This window comes from Atta cephalotes (genome assembly GCF_000143395.1).
Source record: "Atta cephalotes unplaced genomic scaffold scaffold00092, whole genome shotgun sequence".
NCBI classification, from domain to species: Eukaryota; Metazoa; Arthropoda; class Insecta; order Hymenoptera; family Formicidae; genus Atta; species Atta cephalotes.
The window spans coordinates 496,708-515,324 of record NW_012130156.1 but is presented as its reverse complement, the minus strand read 5'-3'; the positions used below and the strand labels follow the sequence as shown (position 1 = coordinate 515,324).

At 33.6% G+C, this 18,617-nt stretch overlaps 5 protein-coding genes across 5 annotated transcripts in view; 1 reads left to right on the top strand and 4 right to left on the bottom strand.

Annotated features, from left to right (window-relative positions):
- Positions 1 to 3,097, bottom strand: part of LOC105624887 (fibroblast growth factor receptor 3) — a 10,819-nt gene extending 7,722 nt beyond the window's left edge. The window contains exons 1-4 of the mRNA XM_012206238.1: positions 3,002 to 3,097; positions 940 to 985; positions 695 to 840; positions 78 to 204 (exon numbers count right to left, since the gene is read on the bottom strand). Coding sequence (XP_012061628.1) covers positions 78 to 204; positions 695 to 840; positions 940 to 985; positions 3,002 to 3,097 — 415 coding nt within the window. The remainder of the gene's footprint in view (positions 1 to 77; positions 205 to 694; positions 841 to 939; positions 986 to 3,001) is intronic.
- Positions 3,098 to 4,336: 1,239 nt separating this feature from the next.
- LOC105624875 (dolichyl-diphosphooligosaccharide--protein glycosyltransferase subunit 4) lies at positions 4,337 to 4,441 on the bottom strand. Its single transcript, XM_012206226.1, has one exon. The coding sequence runs from the start codon at positions 4,439 to 4,441 to the stop codon at positions 4,337 to 4,339; it is 105 nt and encodes a 34-aa protein (XP_012061616.1).
- Positions 4,442 to 5,085: 644 nt separating this feature from the next.
- LOC105624874 lies at positions 5,086 to 8,260 on the bottom strand. The gene is made up of 4 exons (XM_012206224.1): positions 8,186 to 8,260; positions 6,033 to 8,080; positions 5,425 to 5,711; positions 5,086 to 5,252 (listed from the first exon to the last, which is right to left on the bottom strand). The coding sequence occupies exons 1-4, from the start codon at positions 8,258 to 8,260 to the stop codon at positions 5,086 to 5,088; spliced, it is 2,577 nt and encodes an 858-aa protein (XP_012061614.1).
- A 2,638-nt stretch (positions 8,261 to 10,898) lies between these two features.
- Positions 10,899 to 16,510, top strand: LOC105624886 (acetyl-coenzyme A synthetase). The gene is made up of 10 exons (XM_012206237.1): positions 10,899 to 10,975; positions 12,200 to 12,415; positions 14,593 to 14,788; positions 14,876 to 15,086; positions 15,126 to 15,258; positions 15,421 to 15,613; positions 15,695 to 15,850; positions 15,951 to 16,118; positions 16,252 to 16,441; positions 16,497 to 16,510. Exons 1-10 carry the CDS (start codon positions 10,899 to 10,901, stop codon positions 16,508 to 16,510), a joined length of 1,554 nt encoding a protein of 517 aa, XP_012061627.1.
- Positions 16,511 to 16,522: 12 nt separating this feature from the next.
- LOC105624885 (alpha-enolase-like) overlaps positions 16,523 to 18,617 on the bottom strand; it is a 15,384-nt gene continuing 13,289 nt past the window's right edge. Inside the window, exons 3-7 of the mRNA XM_012206235.1 lie at positions 17,967 to 18,364; positions 17,714 to 17,838; positions 17,363 to 17,608; positions 16,838 to 17,276; positions 16,523 to 16,628 (exon numbers count right to left, since the gene is read on the bottom strand). Of these exons, the coding sequence (XP_012061625.1) occupies positions 16,523 to 16,628; positions 16,838 to 17,276; positions 17,363 to 17,608; positions 17,714 to 17,838; positions 17,967 to 18,364 (1,314 nt within the window). The remainder of the gene's footprint in view (positions 16,629 to 16,837; positions 17,277 to 17,362; positions 17,609 to 17,713; positions 17,839 to 17,966; positions 18,365 to 18,617) is intronic.

Sequence of the window (18,617 nt, the reverse complement as noted above, 5' to 3'; positions counted from 1 at the left end):
ATATATATATATATATATATATATATATATATGCGGCAAATGTTGAGAGCTTCCGAAGTAAGATTTCAATTCGATACCTGCGTAAGTTGAAAACCAATCCGACGTTTCGGCTAATGAGAAGCCACGTTGTGTTATTCTGTGTAAACGATAACGATAAAGTGTATCTGGTGTCAAATTTGAAAAGGTCGATAATCCGCCATTGCTCTACGGAAGAAATCTACTTTGTATAAAGATAGGCAAAAAGCGCATAAACATTTATTTTAAATTTAATCGAGAGAACTCTATCGTTTTCTTAATCAATCGATTGACAAGACATATGTATACCTAATGTGCAGAGTATGAGAGTCAAAGAAACGTTCTCGTTTGAAAAATAAATTTTTCTTTGATTCTATTCCTATTGTGTGAAAAACGCAAACGCGAATATAAAGAAATAATTGAACGAATCTATGAATGCATCGTATATTGTTTGTCTTGCTCGAGCTCTTTCGCGAAATATTTGAAATATCCCGATCGACATATGTGATCTAACTAAATCGTTTAAAAATCGTTACATTCGTTACATTCGTTACATTCTTTTAATCCAGCTCCTTTTATTCCTTTCATCGATTTTCGATCACATCAAGGAAAAAACTTGTTGATGCTTAAATTGTGGTAACAAATGGCTGAAATGATTAAAATTAAAAGCAGTATTTACCACTATGGTTGGACCCCAAGTGTCGACGGAAAGACTTTGTTGAATAATATAGCTTCCAGGAGAATGATGTTTAATTATTAGCGTGTTCATTCCTCTGCAGTGTAAAGTGACATTTGCGTCAGCTTTCTCATTTATTCTTGGATAAGCTAAAATAATTTTAATATATACATATAATATTTTTTTAATATATACATATAATATTCATAGAGACGTTTTGCAATTCTGTTGCACGACTTATAACTTACGTTCAAACTCGCCAATAGGTTGTAAACAACGATTTTGACATGATTCCTGAAACGATAAATTAATTATGCGAGCGTAACGAGCATAATGAAATTTTGTCAATATTGGTAAATATTAGAAAATTGTAATAACGCAATGAATTAAAAATATGTCTGTCTCGTTGCACTACATGCACATATATATATATGCAATTATCAACTCATTAATAAGTCGCGCAGCCTTTATTGTCGACACTCGAATTAAAATTAATTGTATTCTCGACATATATATACATATATTTCTTATATAAGGTACATACAAAAATATGTATGTATGTGCATTGCATATGTATAGTATACTTCTGTAAATTGTTGGGATATATGATTTATATTACTGAACAAGTAGCAGAAAATTATAATACGATTATCGATGAACACTGTGTCATAGATATCGACAACTTAATTTCAAAATTCAAGCGCATAGCATCGATCGATTTGAATTCGATTTCGGCGGTAAATAATGTATAATCTATGTGTATGTATATTCGCGGATGATAATATAGGACGATAATAAAAGCGCGATGATTACCTGACGCACTAACGCAAGGTCATCGCAAGTGCACATACATATGTGGATTGCTTCGTTATCTCACCTAGATATATTACGTACAGTCTAAATGTTCGATAAACTGACGCATCATCGTCTCCATGTTAAAATTGTTTCTTTTCTTCGCTCGTGTGCGTACGGCTACTGTATATACGACATATTATACATATATAACTACACTGAAAACTTGATGAGCGAGGCTCATATATATGTAATAAATTGAATACAAATTCTTTGGCACAATCGATGTGCGTGCGCGCGCGCGCATACAAGCACACACACACACGCACGCACATATGTATGTATATATATTTATAATACATATATATCGTGAATACATAAGAAATTGACGGAAAGAAAAATGTGCGAAACTGATACGCGTAAAAAATACCGTTGTTTAAATTTCTCGCGTTTGTCACAATAACTAACTCGAATCGTAACTGCAACTATACTTCATTGTTAAATTATAGAAAAGAAATGTTTAGACTGTCCGTTAAGAAATTTTATAGTTTAGTTTGTAAGCATGACTTTCCAAGTGCAAAGGAAATGCGAAGAAGAAGATAAACATGTTTAAAACAACTTGATGCATTATGCAGTCTATACCGTGCTGCTGCTTTACTTTTCTCTCTCGATACAGTTATATATATTTACAATCTATTTTAACTTGAAGCTACTTAAAACCTGCAAGTTTAATAAAAATTTTTGAAAATATTATATACGCGAATTGCGAATTGAACTTTTGGAATACATTATTGTCATTGTCGCAATTTTTAATGTTATGTTGCACGTATTAAAAGAAATTTTCGTTTTGTTTTTTTAAAACAAACGATCATTTAAACATCGTAAAAATGGCAAGTTTTCTATGCGAATATCGCTTTTAGCCAAATCATAAGCATGATCGTGTACTTGTCATCTACTTTTCAATGATATTGACACAAGTGTCAAAACGATCCAGCGTATTTATTTGGCCGATCTGTAGCTCGATATAAATTCTTCTAAAAGAGACTAAAGAGCCTAGGCTCTAGAAAATTGAACTCTTGTTTCCTCAATTTTTAAAGAAAAGTTTTTAAAGAGCTTGCTCGCGTATTAAATATTTATATACATTTTTTCAGTACATTAAAAAAAAGGCTAGTATATTTCAACAATATTATATATTTATTCGATTGTCAATTTCATATTGGTTGGTTCTATCGACGATACATTGTTGTACCACAAAGATAGTTTTGCCATCTACAACATCATCTTTCTGATATAAAATTATTATATATACATGGTGATATTTATATCACCATGTATGGTGCATTTCTCCCCTCCAAAACTAATTTATTATTGAAAATTAAGAAACAATGAAAATTATAGGTGATGACATAACAATACATATTACGAATGAATCTATGACAAATAATTGAAACTACATGCGAAATAAAAATTCCATATATTTATATATTTATAGTTTCATAGTGTTTTTTTTTAACTTACGTTTCTACATAGCGTCAGACATTCAGCAGTATCCAAAGCTTCTTGAAGACGATAACCGTAGATAGTAATTATATAAGAAAATAAGAAAAATAGCATTCCGTCGACTTGCCCGAAAATGTGCGCATCACCCATTCGAAATTTTTATTACTATTAACTGATGAGGATACTTGTGGATTTTGGGGATAAAGATGATAGAAAAAGCACTTATCTCTTTCTTTTCAAATTTATATATATGCGTAAGACATTCATTAAAGATAATACACATAAGTGTAAATAAGCACTTTTACATGATATTGTTGTTATTCTACGAAATTGCATCTATAAAATATCACAGAGTAAAATGTTTCATTTTTAAAACATGCACGTTTTAACTGCAATAAAATCACATTTTATTTCAATATGCAAATGGCAAATATTCAAATTATTAATTAATACACAATTCATGATTATTAATATTAAATTCAAATAGCTATCAAATTTAAGAACGTGGAACGTGACACAAATGAATTCACATTCACAAGACGCTCGAGTATTATTTCAATGTCTATATTATAGTAGCTCCCTATCCAGTGTGTGTACGATTATCTCTTGTATGCTAAAAGGTGGGATCTGCACTCCCACTTTTTCTTCATATATACTACTTGGTATATTTGTCATTTTTACAAAAGATACCAGTTTAATTTTAAATAATTCAGACAAAATTTTAAATTTTTAATAAATTTGAAAAATTACATTAAAAAATGATGATGTATACTAGTACAGTTCATATGTATCAAATTAATAAAATAAATTGTTTGAAGCACTGACTTTGAAGTGAATTAAATTTGTGATTGTATTTCAATTTTCCTTAATTTAAGTGTTCAACTTGAAATAAAATAATCTGAATGATATGAAAAATGTATTGTTTCAAGTATACCTATCATAAAGCAATAATTAAAACTGATTAATGAGTTTGCAATGTTGTTTACATTACAAATATTTCATCACATATTGCTTTAAAGTCACATATGTATATTTGCATAATATTTTTTTGATATTTTACTGTCTTATTTGTATTTTGATACTTAAAAAGGGGATTTATATACAAAAAAAAAAGATATTGTAAATGAAAGTTAATTATTTCCTAGAAATAATTATACGAAAAAAAATTGAATAATTTTTATCTGTTATCCGATTAATGGTCTAACATTTTTAAGTTATAAAATAACATATTGGATATTTTATTGGATTAAATGTGACAGAAACATACAAATCGCAATTGATGCAGTAACATATATAGGTTAGATCAGGTTATATTAAGCAGACTTTTTCGCATGACACACAGTTCTCCATTTCTCATTTCGTGTAATTCGCATTTATGTAGTGGAAGATGAATACTAAGAAAAACAGCGCAACTCCTAGGATGTTGCAAAATATTGCCAATTGTACGTCAGTAATCATCTGAAACGCAAATGGTCCATTTCAGATAATGTGTCAAGTTACTTAAACTTGTAATCATATCGTAATATTTGAATGTTTTCATCAATATAATTTCATATCAATTAAAAGTATCAAACATAATTACCTTAAAGCTAATATAGTCGCTGCTCTTTACTAGCTTTGTAAAATTTTCACAGATTTTCAATAAAAAGATGACGTATACAAAACGTAAGGATATGTACATCCAACGTGGCTCTCCAAGCGAGCGGATCAGCTACAACGATATGGATTGAAGTGGATGTATGTATATACATACTACGCGATCCAATTTCGACCATTATCATTATTGGTTACTGTTGATTAACTTGGCACAATACAGCAACAATATATACAAATAATATGACATTCACATACTAATTGCACTTTTGAATTATAAAATGCAAAAGTTTCCATATAAGAAAAGAAAAAAATACAGACCTTTATGCAAAATATGGTTCAAATCTGTACTAAGTAAAACTTCAGTTTTGGACAAAAAGGGTTCGAGTCTCTGCTAAGTCATATTTCTCGAACTTTTATTAATAAGATTTAAAAAAAAATATATGCCGTGTACATAATAAAAATTATTTATATTAATTTTCTCGTAGTACGTATGTAACTTTTAGAATTTATAATAATTTTGGTTGTCGTTTTAAAGCTGAAAGATCTAATATTCTACTAGGGCAAGTGGTTCCAGATGTTTGTACAAAAGGGAATCGTCGTAGGGCAGGATTATTATTTGTAGTCGGTTTAAAATCATATTTAGATGAGACTTTGTCACAAGCTTGATCAGTATCTGAAAAATAAATAAATATAAATTAACATTACACAAATATTGCTGATATAGATAATAATAGACACAAGACAAATTTATAACAAATAATTTGATTACTTTGAATCACACACGAATTTTGTTGCATAATTATATTTAAATTATTATTTCGTATTGTTCATCGCTTGATACTTACTTTCTGCTTGAACGTTATTCTTTCCTGGGAGAAGTTGATATCTTTCTAAATAACGCATTGTGGCTAACGACATATTTGTTCCTTGCATATTGCTGAGCATAAAGTGTTTCAATGAAGACGATTCTTGTTTATGCCACGCTATATCTGTCAGTTGTTCGTCACTTAAATATTTTAATGCCAGCGCCTTCATATGCATACTTGTATTTGTTTCATTTACAGCACTAGTGGCATGCGTCATATTTGCTTGATGATCAAAACGAGGATAAAAAGATGAATCAAAGTCTAACCTTGAAAAGATCAATTACGAGCCCTTAGTATCATCATTATATACATAGTATATAATATAATGAGTAAATAAATGAACAAGTCATAAACCTTTTTCATGTATCGTAAAGTAACAACAATATCCTGTACATACAGAGATTATTGTACCAGTAGTTTACTCTATATTTAGGCATTAATTACATCTTAATAACTTGCAAAATTATTCATCTTTCAAATCTTTATTTAAAATTTTTTACTTAAAAATAATTCACAAATTTAAATGCACAATTATTTAATTATGTATTATGTTATGTCTAAATGAAAATTAATGTAAAGATACATACGTCTTGTTACCATTGGATTCTCTGTGCTCATTATTTTCAGTTAGACTGATCCCAAGTCTCCGAAGTTGTTCCAAAGTGGTTGCTTTAACAGTGTTCAATGCCGATTTAGTTTCTCTATCATTTTCTTGTTCAACATTACATGGTGTTTTAGCATGATTCAGATCTTCATTGTTTATAACACCAGAATTTTGTAAAATTTCATTAACTTGCCCCAAAACATTGTTGTAAAAAGTCCAACCTATTTTCGAAGTATGCTTTAACTTGTCACTTTCATCGTCACTTACATACTCCTGCATCTCAACGTGAATACTTGGTTCTGGAGTTGGTGGAGATCTTTCGAGTATTTTAAGATCACCTCCACTCAGAATCATGCTATCATCACCTATATCTTTAATTTGTCTAACATTAGCACTGCGCGCGTATTCCTTATTTCTATGGTTGTGATAGTAATCTGTTACTGGTAAATGGACGTTATGCAAAGAATGTTGATTAATATTTGTCTTGTAGGTACACTTTTTCCCATCTATCGTAACATAATCGTTTGTTTGCTTGACAAGTGCTTCACTGCAATTTGCACTTCCAATACAATCTATGTTCATAGATGTATTTGACGTTTTCCTTGTATTTGATGCTCGTTCATACACATTACTATCTTTCCCTATATATGCTCCTTTATGCGTTTCTTCTCGATTTAAATCAGTAGAAAGATGTTGACGCAATTTCGATGATTCTTTCACGGAAGAACTCGCGTTGAAATTACTACTTTGCTGTTGGCTAGAGGATAAATAACTTTCAGAATCCTCGACTATGTTCTCCAATTGCGCTGCTGGTCCAGGCTTACGCGTAAATGTATTCTTATATCTATTAACAGGCTCTGTTGTATCATGTATATTTACAGTATTTACAGTATTTGCTCTACTATTAATACCATTACTTTCTCTGTGGGCTTCCGTTTTCTCACATATTTCAGAGTCTATTGGAAAAGGGTTATTTTGTACAGTAAACTCAAAACTTGTCATAACACCGATCGAAACTTTTTGTTCCATAAAAGCCTTTTTTGATTGCTGTTCTAATGCTGTTTCTAATTTATTATTTTCACTGAAGTTTTCTAGATCTTGCCTCTCCACAATAGATGTACTCTGTGAGGCTACATTTTTCTTTATACTTTGATTCTGAGATTGTACAAGAGAAGAAGTAAGAGCAGAGTCGTAACAATTTATTGGATACCTAAATACTTGATTTGCAAGAGGTTGTGAACATAAGCATGTCGGTTTGTTTCTGAAATTTTCTTCCTGCATTCTTACTAGTCTATCTATCTGGAGTTGTAAATTTTTTATCTGTTGATTTTGACTATTTACAAGTTGCAATAAAGTTTTTACCGTTTCATTATTGTCTATATTATAATTTGAGTAGTTAGGTACATGAAATTGCTGACATCCAGCATATGGAGTCTGAAAATATTCAGGTTTTTTCAATGTATCTGGAATAGTATTGTTAGATGTTCTCATAGTACGATCAGCTATGTTCAGCTGTGTACTTTGTAAAGAATCAGAAGATGAGGTTCTCTTATCCAAAGATAATAAATCAGTCTGACTTTCGAGACGATAGGAATCTCCTGTATCAGAACATGTAAATTTTACACTTTTCTCATGCATTCTTTCATTTTTACTAGCATTTTGCAATGTTTCTTGTTTATCATTAATTTTTGTTTGCTCTTGTAGCTTTTGTATAGAAGCATTTTGTAAACCTGTACTTGGCACAGCATAATCATAGCTACAAGTATTTTTGTATAATGGTGAAATATGTGTTGTACTTGTAGAATTAATCTCTCTAGAATAATTCTGTTCCTTCCATGTGGCGTAAGAATCAGAATTGTGTGAAATCAGCGACGTAGGGCTAACTTTCACAGTATTGTCAGAAATTCGTATAGGTCTTACTGATATCGCTGGCAACGAATCGGTAGTATCGATACTCCGATTCCTTGGATCTCTTGCTGTTGGTTTTTCAAAGATTAAAGATATTTCTGGCACAGTCGGCACTACGAAGCACTAAAAATTGTCTAAATTATTTCTCTAATATTTTTATACTGTATGTAAAATGTCACAAAATAAATAAGATGACAATACAAACAACCGTTTGAAAAAGCAACTTACATCGTGTTTGGTTATAGGTTTCGGTATAACTCTTGGCTCAACTTCCTCTTCACCATCATAAAACTGATAATACATGTTTAAAAAGTTAAATATTATTGCAACATTTATTCTAACGATATTATTATTGAAATGTTTATACAAGTTATGTCTTTTACAATACTTTTATGATAACATATCAGAGATAACAATTGATACAAAATATACGTTCTTCGTTATTTATACATAATACAAGCTAGAGACTGCTAGAGAAGACAATTGAAGATGGACAATGGACAATGACTTGGAAGACTTGAGAGAGTTTAGTTTCAAGCCGACAAAGCAGCTAAGCATACTTGCCGAGCAAATGAGCATGATTGGTATTCCTACCTGTGGATCCAACTAGAGTCCCTATTATAGGGATTCTACATCCATCCAATCATATTTAATTGCTCGGCGAATAGGTCAGCTGCTTTGTTCAGCTTGAACGCGTCTAATGGCTGCGTTCAGCAAAACAGTTTCGCAACCAATTTTATGATTGTCTGCTGAGATAGGATCATTCTTCTAGATCTAAAAATACAAACAACGAGAAGAAAACTTTCAACGGAAACTTGCAAAATAAATTTTCTGTAAACGCAATCAATCAGAGACAGACAATAAAGATACCTTTTCAGATAAATCAGTCGTTAAATTATCATTGGTGAATCAGTCAAGTGACCTCTTTATCGAGCGATAAAGCTCTTTAAAAGCGAGTGATGAGCAATGCACCAAAAGATATCTTAAGGGAGCGTTTATATTGGCCGTAACCGTATGCCGTAATCTGTAATAATTGACTAATTACAGTGAAGCAATAATTACGGCTCTTGCACACAGAACACGGCAACGAACGCTTGCCACGCAGCGGAAGTTGGTGCGATAGCCAATCATCGTTTCGCTTGCTCGAAAGTAATAGCTAACTTTTCATACGCAGCACGCTGCGGCAATAATTCGTAAATATTGGTTAAAAATTTTATATGAGATGACGCATTTCCGACGCAAAATAAAATTTTGCCATATCTCATTGAAGTTCAATCGAACGAATAACGAGCAACAAAGAATTCAAAGTCGAGAAAGTCTGCAATATTTGCAAAAAATGTGAAAATTGAGTACGTTTACAATAAGTATACATACAATGAGTATTTTTATTAAGATTTGAAGTGATAGGGATATTCTAAATTCTAAATAATTACCTGAAATGATAGTTGTCCAAATTGTAACTGCACTAACAGTTGTCATATAATCACAAGTTTTTAGTTTTTTAAGTTTTTCGAGCTGAGCAAATAAAAGACACATATTTGAGATTAAACTTTAATATATATATTTAATATATATATGCTGTTACCGTTATTCCTTTTCACGTGCAGCAAATGCAGTGGAATGCAATTATGAAAAATTGATATTTTTGCTGTCGCAGCGTGAAAAGGCACCTTTAGATATATAATTTCCATTGCGCGACAAAAGTTGAACTCAATCCAACTTTTGCCGCGGAAGTAATATTACATCATTTCTAGAAGTTTTGTGTTGTTTTGCATGGTGAAGTCGATTTAAAAACATAGAATTATTGATTAGTGCGACAACTTCCGTCGCGCAACAAGCGTTGCCGCATTCTGTGTGCCATTAGACCTCCTAATGAAAAGTAGACCAATGACAAAATTCCCCAAAGTGACCGAATTATTCAAATATGATTTATAAATTTTGTTTTTTCCACTCCGAAATTCACTTGATAATACTTGATAATGCTTCGAAGCATTTTTTAATTGGTTAATAAAATTGTTTCTTTCGATTGTCGCGCGCGCGCGCGCGTGTGTGTGTGTGTGTGTAAATTTAATCGTAATTCAAATAAGTGGTAAATAATCAAACTTTACGTATTATGACTCAAAAAAAAGACTATAAACATCGTATAGTTGCTCATGAGGCATGAAATATTGAAAAGTAAAAGATATCACTGATCATGATTAGCAATTAATTTACACAAAACTCTGTCAATTTACTCTTAACTGCTCTGGAGCACTCTTCAACTTAAAATTTAAACTTTCTGCAGGAATGACACAACAAATACTAATTATTTACGGGCACGTAGAATAGCGTTAAGCAAGAGATTTGCGAAAGCGAGACTTATTATGATTCGACTACGTATAATAAATTGATAAATTCAAAGGTGGCTAGGTGCATTAAGGACGAAAAAAAGAATTTAAAAGCAATTAATTAAGAAAAATGCAGTTAATTAGAGCAGTGAAAGAGAATATATCAAATGGAAAATATGAGAAAATGACGCGCAGAAACGTATAAGAACTAAAAACGTATAAATCTAGTGCTTTCTCTCTCACCTGTTCTTACACCATTGCTCAATGCTCACCATTCGCCCCGATCTGTCCCGGACGGATCGTCGCATGGCGCACAGCACTACGTGCGTCGATCGTGTTGCGCGCGTGTTTCAGTCGAGGTTTATCGGTCAGGCGGGTAAAGTGGTGGAAAGCGGGCTTAGTGGAGCTTAGTCACCACTAACCAACAGTTGACTCGTTGTGACCAGTATATTCCGTACACACTATACAAATATTACGAATATTACGGTCTTTTTATTTTTACAAATCTCTTTTTAATCTCGATAAGTAATTTGAACGAGTAGGATTCGAACGCGAAGACGAGAGAAAAATCAAAGAGTGAAAGAAAAAGAGAGAAGTGAAATATGGCGGAGAAAATGTACCACCCCAATTCGGAGCTCGCGAGAGAGGCGCACTGCGCTAGCATGGAACAATATAAGCGAATGCACGAAAAGTGAGTAGATATATGAACGAATTTAAATTCAATATCGTACGTATACATATGGGAGAAAGAGTTATCATCGTGTTATTTAATTTGGAATGTATAACGTTCGGCGACAGCCGCGAACCTACCTGTCCTATCTATCGAGATATGAAAATGTGCACATTTGCTGACGAGATTGTATAATATATGTTGCAGCAGGCAAAAAGAATAGCGATAGAATAAGTGATAAAGATGCTGTATATAAAGATTTTGATGAAGAAGTTGATTATTTTTTAGTTTATTGTTACTCTGATTGGAATCAATATAATGGTAAAGAAAAAAAAATGAAACGGGTCAATGCGAGATTTTAAAGAAGATATTTATGAACAGATTATAGATCTAATTATTACAGAGTTATTATACAGAGTTGAATCGAATATTGAATGAATTAGAGATAGCATTTCAATTGTATGAGATGTTTCATCTGAACAATCAGCTGCTGTAAACGGCATAAATAGAAGCACGATTTGCGCGATATCGATCGATCTCGTTAAGGGTGGGACGAATTTCTCTGGAGGAAGGAGCATTCCTCCGTAGATTGCTAGAAATGCAGCTACAAAAATGTAGAACGGAATTATTCTTTCTCTATCTTTTTTCCCTACGCTTCTTTAGTTCTGATTACATCGTAATTATTCGCTGCAAATTCCTAATTGGCAAACGATCCAAGCGAATTCTTAAAATGATTTTTTTGATTCCAAGATTTATGTATATCTAACTATAATAGCCTCTGCTGCTTCGAATATAGATCATATTTACTTCATCCGTAATATATTTCGTCGAAGAGGACTACGAACTCATCCAATTAATGCGGAAATACGACAATAATAATGTGCACAATTCGCGAGTGCACCGAATGTGTATAAATTTGTAAATAAAGTGGAATGAAGAATGCATTACGTAAGAAAGGAGAAGTGGATCGATTCATTAAACACGAATTTTTCAGCTCTTGTTGCAATGATGATGTTAAAACTTTATTAAAGGAAATTCGAGATAAATTATGGATATATAATCAATAAATTAAAAACGATCCATAATTATTATTTATAACGTTTATATGTTTTTAATTTATTATAAATAATAAATTGTAAATTATAAATGTATAATAATTATGAATTATTGTCACGAAAAAGTAGCGAGGGAAATCATTTGGCATAGTTCGAATTGACATGCTTGAATTTGCTTTTTTTTATCTAGATCTATAAAGGAGCCGGTGCAATTCTGGAGTGAAATCGCCAAACAATTTTATTGGGAAACACCAGCGATCGAAGACAAGTTTTTCTCATATAATTTCGATCTGAACAAAGGTGATATTTTCATAAAGTGGATGGAGGGAGCGTCGACAAATATAAGCTTCAACCTACTCGATAAAAATGTAAAGAGTGGAAATGGTGATAAAATAGCATTTTACTGGTAAGTGGTTAAACTGTAGGTAGTTAAAGGTACGTTTATCGAATTAACGAATTCAATGGCTAATCTGATCGCGCGCGCGATTTATTTCCATGCAAAAATATTATATATATATATTCTTCAATAGTAGATGCAAGTCATTCGGACACGTTGAGCTTGTGTCACTTACGCAAAATGGTATATTTTATTGTTTTAGCTAATATAATTGATGATCATCTCGCGTTTATATTTAATATAATTGATGATCATCTCGTTTCTGTTACGGATTATTGAAACGCAACAATTCTGTTCGTCACTTTAACAGTTTTAACAACGAATTAATGATAATGGCTTTGGTCTCGCTATAAATACTTTGAAACATTTGATGGACCAAAAGAAGAATTTTACAAATTGAGTTAAAAAACAAAGCATTTGCAGCATCGCGTTGATCGTATCCAATAATTTGTTTCGCAAGACATCTCTAGAAAGAGAAATTTGATATACATGCCATGGTATTATATATGTGCGAAAGACGCGTGAGACCGCGCGAGACAGTGAGTGAAGAATATGATCGTGAGTTTTGCAATATCACGCTTCATACATATTTCATTGTCCTACGCCCGCGTCGTATCGGTCGTTCAGCCATTCATCATCGATTACCATTGAGAATGTATTGCATAACATCCTACTAACTACATTTTGGAGAATCCAAGCTTTTAGAGTATTCTTTAATCGTGGAACGATCCGAACGATGATGCAACTTTGTCGAGCGCACGTGACGAGTTGAGATTGTTCGGTCGCGCAATCATGTCGTGAAACGATATCCATCTATTTGTCGAAAAATTCGACACATGGCTTACACCTGCGCCTTCATTGGTCAGCGAAGCATCGCGCGCGATCGCGTCATTCGTTGCGTCAACTCTGCCGAGCCGTTGAGCTCCGCGTGAGCGCGCGACAGCACGATTCTCTCACGCGATTCATAGTGAAAATTTTTTATTTCTTGTAAGATTCTTAGAGATATCCGAGCAAAGTTTCGAATTTTTTTCTTTATTTTTTTCTTCATATCTTGCGAATGTGCGAGCCAAGTATTCAAGTAAATTCGATGATGCAAAAACTTTAAAATTTGGCGATCTCGGATCTACATTCATTCGCTCGCGCAACTGATCATTGAAGGGAGCATCAAGACGAAACTGATGAAAATATTGTAAAAATGCAAAGTACAAAACTATACACACATATATATATATATATATATATATATATCAATCATACGCGTACCTACACATATATATAAATTAAATACCATTCAACCCTGAGTTTAGAGAGGAGATTGAGAGATGAAAGTCAGATGCGTTTCTCTTCACTAAAGGATAATAATACGTCGCTCAAGGATAGTATCACGCACGAGATTAATTGCAAATCTAGTTGAATGAGAAAAATGAGAAATTAGAAGACGCGTGATTGATACTGCAATGTTGTTAAATAATAAATATGTAAACGAATTAAATAATACATTTCGATTCGTCTTCATTGTTATCATTGTTGAATGTATTATGCTTTTTGTCTACCAATATCGATACGGTTACCGCTATACAGTTATGCAAAATACGCATACAGTTATGAAAAAAGTCACGCACAATCATCTTATTAAGGAATAATATAGCTACGTGTTTTGTTCACAATCAGTAGTGATCGATATATTATCGTAAAGTACCTCATTTTATCGATCGATTTACCTAATTCTTTCCTAATTATTCACACGATTCGCAATGTCATAACTAGATTCAGATTTTGACTTTATGTAATGTATATTCCGTTCTATGATAATTCTTAGTACATTAGCATTTAACATTATGTTTATATAGACGTAAAAGAATCTTTAAAATATGTGCGCAATCTCTCTCTCTCTCTCTCTCTCTCTCTGTTGAAATGCGACTCGAGGACGTTTCCAAGCTTCTTATAGTCGCTCAAGATCTTTTACATAGATACATATATGTAAGATAAATTAAAATTTAAAAAATGAAATGATTGACTTTAGTTGACTCTATTGCACACAAGTGCGAGATGTGCATATCCTTGCCGTTTTCTTTAAATTATGCTATGCGATTCGTTACTCGCGAGAATTAAAATATTGATACTTTTCACATTCTCTCGAATTGAATGAATTTTCATCAATATTTTGCTATCCATTGTGTTGTCAGGGAAGGAAATGATCCGGAAGATTATTCGCGACTGACATATAGAAAGTTGCTCGAAGAGACATGTAGGTTTGCGAATGTTCTAAAATCGAAGGATGTCTCTGTGGGGGACAAAGTGGTGATTTACATGCCGATGATCTTGGAGCTACCGATCGCCATGTTGGCTTGCACGAGGATAGGGGCGATTCACAGCGTGGTGGTAAGTACAAATATCGATGAGATGGTATAAACATAAACGTCGCAATGAATAAAAGAGGAAAAAAGAATAATGTATACAATCTCACAGTTTGCAGGATATTCATCTGATTCGTTGGCGGAACGTATTCTCGATTCTAAGGCCAAGGTTCTTATTACTACAGATGGCGTTTGGAGAGGCGAGAAATTACTTTTATTGAAAAATATCTGCGACGAAGCTGCGGCAAAGGCCAAGAAGCATGGCCATCAACTTGAAAACTGCATTGTCGTTGCGCATCTAAGAAGACTCAACAATCCACAGGGTAAGATGAAGGGAATGAATGGTACTAGCAACGGTACAGCCATGGATATCGCAAATGTTTCTTGGGACGATGATCGAGACGTTTGGTGGCATGATGAGATGGAGGATGCGGAAGCGAGCTGCTATCCAGTTTGGATGGCCGCCGAGGATCCACTTTTTATCCTTTATACGAGGTACACATACCGCGTCCTTTCTTTCGTATATTCATTCTGTCATACCTATACCGAGGCCAAATAAAAACATAGAGTCGGTAATGGACAGAGTTTTTCTCCAACACTCGTAGCTCTCCTAATTTGTTCTCGCTGAAAGGACTCTTGTTTTCCATAATCACGTAGCGGTTCTACTGGAAAACCAAAAGGCGTTCTCCATACTATCGCGGGATATCTGATCTATGCAGCAACAACTTTCAAATATGTTTTCGACTATCATCCAGGTGATATTTATTGGTGTACCGCCGATTGTGGCTGGATCACAGGACATACTTACGTGGTTTACGGTCCGTTAGCAAATGGCGCAACATCCGTTATAGTACGTGCATTTTTCACATTTTTCTTACGTAGATCATTCTTGATTTTTTTATTCCCTCGGTCTGTATTTCATGGTTTACAGTTTGAAGGTACACCCTTCTATCCAGAAAATGATCGATATTGGTCCATTATCGATAAGTATAAGGTCACACAATTTTATACGGCACCAACGGCCATTAGATCATTAATGAAATTTGGTGATGAGCTTGTGAAGAAGCACAGTTTATCCACGCTTAAGGTACATTTCATTCATCAGTACTTACTCATCAGTAAAAAAAGAAAAGGAAACAAATGCTTAACATATACAGAGAGCCTACACATGCTTATACGCGTTTCAGGTCCTTGGTTCAGTCGGTGAACCGATCAATACCGAGGCTTGGCTTTGGTTTTATAATCTCATTGGCCACGGTAAGTGCAGTATAGCAGACACGTTTTGGCAAACGGAAACTGGTGGTCATGTGATTACACCATTACCAGGTGCTACACCTATGAAGCCAGGCTCTGCGGTAAAGAATTTTTTCGTTAATAATTCCTTATAATAAATAATTTATTAATAATAAATATTTATTATATTTATTATTATAATAAATATTTATTATAAATAATTTATTTCTAATATATGAAACGATATATGTCTAGACGTTTCCTTTCTTCGGAATTTTGCCGGAGCTTCTTGATGAGGATGGTTGTGTGATTGAAGGCGAAGGAGAAGGATACCTCGTTTTCCGTCGACCATGGCCGGGTATGATGCGGACCCTCTATGGAAATCACCAACGTTTTCAAAATACATACTTTGATCGATTCAATGGATTTTATTGTACGGGGGATGGTAAGTATTATCTGATCTTTCTGCTTTCCCCTTCATTGTTTCATATACATTTCAGTTAGTGGTACGTAACTATCCACAAGATTATTTCATTAGAGGATTTTGATATTTTGTTCCGACGTATTTGGCATCTTTACCAAGTTCCTCTTCAATTCTTAATATTTGATTATATTTGCTCATTCTTTCACCCCTGCAATTATCATAGCGTTAAATGAATATGAGTATCATAATTCTCTTTCTTTTAAGTATCATAATTTTCGCTGGAGGAATGTTTTAGCATTCGATTTAAAATCAATTTTAAACTCTGAGAATCTGTCTCTCTCTCTCTCTCTTTCTCCTCCCCCCTCTTACTCTTACTCTCACTCACTCTCAATGTTATAATTGCTCGCATCCTAATACCTGCAAGGTGCTCCAGCTTTGAATTGGCCAGCGGAAAGTCCAACCGCTAAATCTGCGATAAAATTATCTTCTGTCTCACCCTGGCTTGCACTCATGATATAACTCCAATTGTTGATTATCGCCATTTTTGCGCAATTAATAACCTCTGTCACAGTGCCGATCTGTGATATTCTCAGGACGAGACAGTTTGCTATATTTCTATTCATTGCTTCTTCGATTCTCTCGATATTCATTGCTGTGAGATCATCGCTGACTACTTGAATTCCTTGATGAGCAATCATTAACCAACTGTTCCAGTCTTCTTGATCGAAAGGATCTTTGATTGAGAATATCGCTGGAAATTTTGAGAGATATCTTAGATACTGATCTCTTAAAGCCTCTGCTTCCAAGTAATTAGTGGGATCGGAATCCTTTATTTTAAACGCTAAGTCGTATTTTCCTATGTGAATGTAAATATGAACTTTCTTTAGAATGTGATCATAAAATAATTGTGTTTAAAAGGAAATCTTTTGAATATAGCGAAACCTTTTTTATAAAAAGCGCTCGCTGCGACGTCCAGCGCTATTTTAATTTTTCCTTCATAACCCGCGTCTCTGATGGACGCGTCTAAAAAGGTCAAAGCGATTTCGTCGTTTTCCAAATCAGGAGCGAAGGCTCCATTGTCGTTAATCAGAAGCGGCCCTTGTATTTGTTTAGCAGTAATGATTTTTCTCTCTAGTATTCGATACATTTCGGTAGCCATTTTTACGGCATCAGCAAAATTCTCAGCACCTAATATATATCACATATAAAAATATAAAAAAACTAGTCGAATATTTTAACGTTTAACAATTAAATCGAATACTCGATTTTATATGCATGTACGCACACCCTCACCTATGGGTAATATCATAAATTCTTGATACAATAAATTATTGCCAGCATATCGTCCTCCGTTGATCATACTAAAACTCGGCACAGGTATGCATAATTTATTGTTTTCTGCCAATTCAGCAATGTATCTAAAATGTAAAAGGCCGAAAATAAATAAACATATAAGTTTCTTTGTACAATGAATTAGATTAATTTAGTCATAAGTCATAAGGTAAGGAATAGAATGATATTAGTGAGGAATAGAATATATTACTACCTGTAAACTGGTAGACCTTTTTTAGCAGCACCGGCTTTGCAACAGGCTACGGAGACTCCGAGGATAGCGTTAACTCCAAGTCTCGACTTATTCTCTGTACCATCCAACTTGTTCAGCAACTCGTCTATCTCCGTTTGTTGACAAACTTCTAGCTTTGATTTTATCAGTTGAGGAGCAATCACGTTGTTGATGATATCGACAACTTTGAATACTGAGCGACCGTGATAAGCCATCATGTTCTCATCTCGAATCTCGCGCGCCTGATTTGGATTAAGTAACACGGTAGAAGGAACCGATGATCTGAATAAGCCGATATCAGTGATCACATCAACTTCCAAAGTCGGTTCGCCTCTGCTATCAAATATCTGACGAGCTTTGATTTTTCGAAGTGCCATTTTATATTATTCGAAATTTGTATGTCACTTATCGTTGAGGATTGAATTGAATTGTTGCTTTGCGTATTTCGCGAATGCGTCCCTCGATTTAATTACATTCTAATAATTTTGATCAGAATTCAAATCAGGTGTATATTTAAAACCTATCAAAGTCAACTGTCTAATAGTGAAATACGACGGATTAGGTTTGTAGCCTAATTCAGATGAAAGTTCAAGGTTCAAGCCGTGATGTAATGCAAGGTCTACAATAGGAGTT